The sequence below is a fragment of the Octodon degus genome, unplaced genomic scaffold (assembly GCF_000260255.1).
Source record: "Octodon degus isolate 3935 unplaced genomic scaffold, OctDeg1.0 scaffold00123, whole genome shotgun sequence".
NCBI lineage: Eukaryota > Metazoa > Chordata > Mammalia > Rodentia > Octodontidae > Octodon > Octodon degus.
In genome coordinates this window covers 5,410,826-5,418,201 of record NW_004524699.1, presented here as the reverse complement: position 1 = coordinate 5,418,201, position 7,376 = coordinate 5,410,826, and the positions used below count along the sequence as shown (strand labels likewise).

General features: G+C 53.6%; 1 protein-coding gene across 3 annotated transcripts in view; it reads left to right on the top strand.

Annotated features, from left to right (window-relative positions):
• Window positions 1–7,376, top strand: part of Fubp3 (far upstream element binding protein 3) — a 49,019-nt gene that overhangs the window by 33,969 nt on the left and 7,674 nt on the right. For all 3 annotated transcript variants that reach the window (XM_023700441.1, XM_023700440.1, XM_023700442.1), the window contains 4 exons: window positions 1,249–1,353; window positions 2,110–2,212; window positions 4,244–4,344; window positions 5,730–5,871. In XM_023700441.1, coding sequence (XP_023556209.1) covers window positions 1,249–1,353; window positions 2,110–2,212; window positions 4,244–4,344; window positions 5,730–5,871 — 451 coding nt within the window. The remainder of the gene's footprint in view (window positions 1–1,248; window positions 1,354–2,109; window positions 2,213–4,243; window positions 4,345–5,729; window positions 5,872–7,376) is intronic.

The window sequence follows — 7,376 nt, the reverse complement described above, 5'->3', positions numbered from 1 at the left end:
AAAAAAAAAAAAAATTTATTGAAAGGGCTAGAGTTGCCGTGAAGACTTTGGGTTCGATCCTCAGGATGGCTAAAATTTTAAATCAGATTGCACTTGGGTAAGTTTGGTCAGCACTTACCCATCGCAGCCAGTGGGTCCCAGCTGCTGTTAGGCCTTTGAGCCCCTCTGGAGGCAAGGGCAGGGCCTGCAGCAGGCTGTGCTGGCCGTGAATGTCTGCCCAGTGTCAGTCACCTACCCAGTGGCCATCTCCAGAGCAGCCAGGTCGTGTCTTGCAGGGAAAATGCCCAAGCAAAGAACATCCAGTTGGCACTTGTAACTGTAAAAAATAATGATAGCCTAAGGATTTCAGCGTTTTTTTTAGATTTTGAACCTGTGTCCTCATTTTATTTGACAGATACAGTTTTATTCAGGTTAAATTGTTTTTCTCTCCCCAGCTTTTATGAAACACTTAAAATATTCAGCGAAGTAGAATACAGTACAGTGTATAGCTGTTTGCCCTCCACCTGCTCAGTGTTTTGCTGAGAATGTGTATTTTTTTCTCTACCACTTATAATAAGCAGATACTGTGACATTTCACCCCAACCCCTAAGAACCAGGCCTAAGAACCTTAGTGATTCCACAGCATCAGCTCGCGTCCAGCCCATGCAGTGGCTTCTCCAGAGGCCTCAGGCCCTAACTGCTGCTTGGGGTCAGGTGGTTTGGCTTTCTCCACAACTGTAACTCGGTCTCAGCTCCTCCAGGCCCGGTGGTGCGGTGTACCGCAGGCCTGGCTATGACCCCTGCACCCGCGCAGCCCTGGTACGCGGAGAGGCCAGCGAAAGCTGCCACAGATGCGTTCAGATCAGCGAAGCCGCCTTGCCCGCATTTCCACCCGGCTCTCTGTCCCTAGCCAGTCGTGCCTTGCCGAGGCTTCTGCGTGTACCCTCCTGAGATCTCCTTTGTCACCTGTGTGTCCCCTCCCACTGGAAAGGAATGTCGCCTGTTTGCACCATGCATGCCGCTGTGCTGACTGGGTGTGGCTTAAGAGCTGGGCCCTCACTGCGTGGGCCTCTGGGCCACCTGAAGAGCTCGGTGTGCAGAACTGACATCTGTAGCCCTTAGCAGCCGCCTGCCCTGGTCGCACACCCACTGTGCTGCACTCTCCCTCAGCTGAGCACCAGAGTCTTTAAGCCCACATTGGAAGGGTTGGATCAGAAAGTTTCACCCAGTACAGTCTGTTCCCCATAATGCTTGTTTGTATTTGCACAGCAAGCAAGAGAAATGGTACTAGAGATCATCCGAGAAAAAGACCAGGCTGACTTCCGAGGTGTTCGTGGCGACTTCGGCTCCCGGCTGGGAGGAGGCAGTATAGAGGTACGTGCAAGCCCAGGTGCCGCTGCTGGCCCTGCTCTCAGAGCCCTATCCGAGTAGGTTAGCTGCCGGGCTGCCTGGGCCGTGAGGACAGAGCGCTGCGTCGGAGGGCGTAGGGTCACTTCCCCTGCCTTCGGGCTCGGGTTGGGCTCTAGGGTTAGCTTGCTGCCGGGTGAAGACCGAAGTCGAGCTTTTCACAGTGATGTGCTGTCACGATGCTAGCCATGTAAGCCCATTTCATGGATGAGGCGTCCTTCGCTGGCTACATGCCCAGTGCGGCAGTGGACCTTGGGAACGGGGCCGAGAGCAGTCAGCCAGCTGTAGAGACAGGTCGGGAGCAGGACGGGACTAGGAGGGGAGGGGTTGGTAGGTGGCAGGGCATGCAGAGAGCAGTGGCTCTACAGCATGGCCAAGGGGCGTAGGGCCAGTGTGGGCACAGGGCTGGCTGGCTCCCCACGTGAGTGGTGCGTGCCACTGCACGTGGCCCCCACCACACGTGGAAGGTGAGGAACAGTGTCGGGGACCGTTGGTGCGTGTGGGATAGCCGCGCTTCACGTCTGTAGCCCGGATCACATCCTGGACTTACTGGAGGAGTGTTTCATTGTCAAGGCAGTCGCTAGCAATTATTGTTCTAAAAAGGAAAGAATTCTTTATTATATGGCTTCTAGAATTATCATGAAAGCCAAACTAAATTTTTTTAAATGTCCATAGAAAAACAGATTTAAGAGCCCTGGTGAGGTTTTGTTTCTCTGTACTCAGGTATCCGTGCCCAGGTTTGCTGTTGGGATCGTAATAGGAAGAAATGGGGAAATGATCAAGAAGGTCCAGAATGACGCTGGTGTGAGGATTCAGTTTAAGCCAGGTTGGTTCCAGAGCCACGGGCGGAATTAAGCTCGCGAACCGGGCACCGCTGCGCTCTGTCCTAAGGGCTTTTCTCTTTTTTCCCTCTTCTTGAAGAGCATAGTGCCTCCAGTTCCTGGTTTTACTAAGTAAAGATTTTTTCTTTTTAATGTTACCTATTAGTTTGATTTTTTATGAGGATTAATTATAACCATAAGAAAAAATAGGGGGCCAGGGAGAGAGCTCAGCGCATACACCCCTGCCTGGCAAGCGTAAGGCTCTGGGTTCGATTCCTGGTACTGCAAAAAAAGAAGAAAAAAAGGATAAACATCCTTGAGGATTTTATTTTGGGAGGAATTGGTTTGTGTTACTAGGGATTGAACCCAGGACCTGCACACTAAGCTCTGTCTCCTACCCCTTACCCCATGCCCCTTTCTCAGTTTCTTTTCCCTTTTAGACAGGCTCTTGCCAAGTTACCGAGGCTGGGCTCAAGCTTGGGGTCTTCCTGCCTCTACCTCCCAAGTGTGGGATTGATTACAGGCCAAGGCCACAATGCCCAGCTCTTTAAATTTTGTGTATTTATTGTTTTTTAGGGTTTTTTTTTTTTTTTTTTTTTTTTTCAAGAGAAAAACTGATAAATTTCAAAATAAGTAGATATGGTGGCTCATGCCTGTGATCCCAGCACTCTGGAGGCTGAAGCAGGAGGGTTGTTGTACGTTTGAGACCAGCCTGGGCTACAAAGAGAGCTCAAGGGCTGCGTGAGCTGCATGGTAAGACCCTGTCTCAGAAAGACCAAAGCAAAAAAAAGGGAAATTCCAAAAGATAATAAAGTTACAAGGGTTAATACTTTGCATACTGTCATCTTTGAAGTAGATGCTCAGATTAGAAGATGTAAACGTGGACATGGTATCAAACAATGTGAGCATCAACCTTTTTTTTTCAATGAACTGGAAAAAAGTAAGAATAACTATCTTAACTATCTTTTATTTTTTATTTATTTATTTTTAAATTATTTATTTATTACATTTTTATTTAGTGTGTGTATGTGTATGTATGTGTGTGGCCAGCTCAGCCCACCAGGGGGCGGGCTGGCTGGCATGTGGTGCTGGGGGATCGAACTGCGGTCCCTGTGCTTTGCCAAGCTTGTTCCAAGTAGGTGCTTTAGACCACTGAGCCATCTCTCCAGCCCCTTAACTATCTTTTATATTTATAATTTTTTTCAAACCAGGGATTGAACTCTTGCCAGGCACACCTTACACTTGCCAGGCAGGTGAATTTTTTTCTTTAAATTTTAAAATTTACTTCTACGTAAAAATTTTCTACGATGTGTATGTTTTCTTTGTTTCTCTACAGAGAGAGATGTATACTAATGAGGTGTTTTTTATTTATTAATTTTTTTTTTTCCGGAACCAGGAATTGAACTCAGACCCTTGCACTTGCTAGGGAAGCACTTATTCCACTGAGCCATCTCCCCGGCCCCAGTGAGGTGTTTTTTAATGTTATTATCTTAATTCCATTCAGTTTACCTTGGCCTTTCTATTTGTCTTTTTGTTTCCTTCCTTCCTTCCTTCCTTCCTTCCTTCCTTCCTTCCTTCCTTTTTTCTTTTTCTTTTTTAATGTATTTGGTACAGGTTTCGCTACTGGACTTGTAGTGATCCTCCTGTCTCAGCCTCCCTGGCCCTGGGATTGCAGGTGTGCTCCACCACACCTGGACTCCTTGGCTGACTCAGCACACCGACATATGGGACCAGGGATCGAGCCCCAGTCCCTGCGCTTCCCTAAGCAGGCACTTAGTCCACTGAGCTAACTCACTGGCCCTGCTTTTTCTTTTGTTATCTTTTTAAAGTAGCTGTGTGTGTGCTTGCATAAGAATGGGATATTGACCTGAAATAGGCAGAACAATCACACACGCCTCCCTCCGTAGCACTGCGCCCAGGCTCGGGCTGGCGGCCGTCTCACTGCCCACGTGGCCCTGGTGAGAACACTGGCTGAGTGAGCCTGCCCTGTGTCCTACCGGGGGGCTTCCTTAATCCCATCTCACTTGGCTCTGCAGATGATGGGGTCAGTCCGGAAAGAGCGGCCCAGGTCATGGGCCCTCCGGACCGGTGTCAGCACGCAGCGCACATCATCAACGAGCTGATCCTCACGGCGCAGGTGGGTCTCCTGCTCTGTAGCCGGTAGCCCAGCAGCACCCCCAGGGCAGGCATCACCCCCGCTTAGTGGAGACCAGGGACTTCTCTGTGTCCCTCTGTTTCCAGCTCTCAAACCATTTTAAGTGACATGTCCTCTGAGTTCCAAAAGGGCTCTGGGACCTTCCTCAGTCTGGATGTGTCCTCAGGCACCTGGTGTCAGGCTTGTCTTTGGGACACACAGCTGGTGTGCCGCGCCTGCCCCACTGTGACCTGTACTGGTGGCCGCACCCTCCCGTGCAGGGCTGGCTGAGGAGACTGGTTTTGAGCGTGGCTGGAGGCCAAGCAAGGCAGCTGGTTAGAGTGGAGCCCCAGCCCTGCCGTAGCCCTGGGGCTGGGGGACAGGCCTCATGGCCAGCTTCAGGCTTCGCCAGAGGGTGTGGCTGGGTGGCCCCTGTGAGCTTCCAAGGTGTTTTGAACTATGGGTGGAGAGACTGGTGGTGAGCAGAGAGCCAGGCGTCAGAGCTTGGGTGGCACCAGTTTCTGAAATGGCCACTGGCTGCTCTCGGAGCATGGGATGCGTTGGGGAGCGCAGAGTGCGTGAGTTTTAATGTAAATCCCCAAATTACCTTAATTACTTGTCAGGTGCCTTGCACAAAAGCAGGGAGAAGCACTCCAGTTATCTCTTCTCTGCTGGCTTTGACTGGTTCACTTTGACTGGTTGACATCAGCATAAGCAGGCTTTACCAAAATTTCTTCACTGTGCCGAGTGACCCTTGGCCTTCCCCTTAGCGAGAAGGAGCCTGTGGCATGGCCTCGTTTGCCTTCTGTGCTTGGCACATCCGAGGTCCTGCAGCCCCAGAGCGGCACAGCAGCTGTGTCCGGAACAGGGCTTGCTGCACACTGAGGGAGGGTCTCCTCCTGGGAGTCTGGGATTGAGGCTGTGCTCCCAGCCCGGCCCCTGGGCAGGTGGCAGGCCAGAGGTCCTGGCCCCTCAGCCACCCTGAGCAGTCACTTCTGAGCGTATTTCTGCTCTTTCCCAGGGTAAGACAACCTATTTTTTTAAATTCATTTTGTCCACGTACTGGTTGGAATGTAAGGTTCTCTGCCTGGGACACCAGTGACAGAATTGTCCCACATTGCACCGCTTGTCATTCTGGGCGCCTAAGCGATTTGGTGTCTGGTTTCAGACGTGGCACAAAGCCGCTCCAGCATGGAGGGGAGTGTCCGAGTCCCCACGCCTGTAGGTCAGGTGCTGTGAGTAATGCTCCAAGGGGCCGTGATCAGGGGCCGAGTTGACCTGTGCTGTTCTGCAGTCCCGGTGTCCCCTGCACACCTGGCACAGGCTAGTCCTGAAGGTGCTAGGGTCTGGTGGGTGACGCTGATTGCGCCCTGAACCTGTGTTCTCAGGAAAGAGACGGCTTTGGAGGCCTGGCCATAGCCAGAGGAAGAGGCCGCGGCCGGGGTGACTGGAGCGTGGGTGCGCCGGGTGCCGTCCAGGAGATAACGTACACGGTGCCCGCGGATAAGTGTGGCCTTGTCATAGGCAAAGGTGAGTGTGCAACAGTGGGGGAGTCGGGACACGGCCCTGCAGGCGTGGCGTCTGTGATGTCCAGTCTGGCAGGGGCTGCCTGGTGCGGGAGCCCGGCCTGGTGCAGGCCTTGCCTGAGGCCCTGACTCAGCCTGTCATGTTAGGGCAGGTGTTTGTGAACAGACCTGTGGCCTTGCATGGTGCCCAGCTGGTGAAGAACACGCCTCGGGGAGTCATGCACGCCTGCACTCCCGGGGCAGGGCACCTTCTGGCACGGGGTGACTTGCTGGGTTTGAGTGCTTGGTCTCTCCTGTGCAGGCCGTCCTGGTGCGCTTTATGGCCTGGACACCACGCTCAGGGGATGTGCGGGGGCGGCACTGATTGCTGCTTGGGAGAAGGCAGAGCTCTGGGGGTTGGGCCGCTGGGGGTCCCCGCTTTCTGCAGGCCTCATGGGGAGCCCAGTAAAGTGGGGCCTAGCTGCAGCAGGGCTTGTGGTTGGCTTGGGTTCTGAACTCGCCTTTATTGTCCACTTGACAGCATATGGAGGCATAAAGCCTGCGTTTTCCCTGGAGTCTCTCAGGTTTCTTCCATCACCAGATACTCTCAGCTGTTCCAGGGTGGTTGGGCTGTAGGGGCTGTAGGCGGCAGGCCTCGGAGTGGGCGGCCACTGCCTCTGCGTGCTCTGAGAGTGGTGTGCTCCTGCACACCTGCGCCTGTGGTGTGGACACTCCACGTGGGGACAGTGTGGCTGGTGATTTACGGCCCTGCGGCTGCTGCTATGACCTGGCTGTCACTGCCGCTAGAGTGCTGCATGTGTGTGTCACACGTGCCACCAGACCCTCAGTGCTGCCAGATTGAAGCCCGTGGGCACCTGTGGGTGGACGACCAGAACCTGGTGCCGTGGCCTTCTGAGAGCCGTTGTGTCTTGAGTTTTCACTGACTTCTCCATCAGGGAGCCCTTGTGGCCACGGAATGGCCCACGCACGCGCATGGCTGTCCTCTGCCACGAGACCTCGCAGGCACACCCTGAGCACGGAGGCACAGAGCGGAGTAGTACCTGCCCGAGTGCTTAGGCGCGCTCCCTTGAGTAGCAGCCGCTGCGGGAAGCGCCGCAGGAGCTGTGCCGGCCACTTGGAGGGTCTCCGTCACCCCCACAGGTCGCCGTGCCTAGTTTCTGAGGAAAGCGTGTGGATGAGGGAGAGAGCGCTGAAGCAGCCAGGCGCCTTCCAGGGCTCCGGCCCTCGGACAGACGCACGCCTCCCGGGCCCCTGCCGGATTTCCATGATGAACACAACATTGACAGATAGCATGGCCAGCCCTGCTCTTGTCAGCCAGGCCTTTTAGCAGCGTTGATTAATTGCTTTACGATTTCACGTTCAGCTGGGGGCTGCTGGTGGGTCGCTGCTGTCCCCCATCAGGTGGAAGAATGGAGCAAGCTGCTGAATGAGTCGATAGATGGCCACCATGTGCCAAGCTGGTGACCGCATTTTGAAGGAAGATGAACTGAGATTAACTCCTTCCGGCCC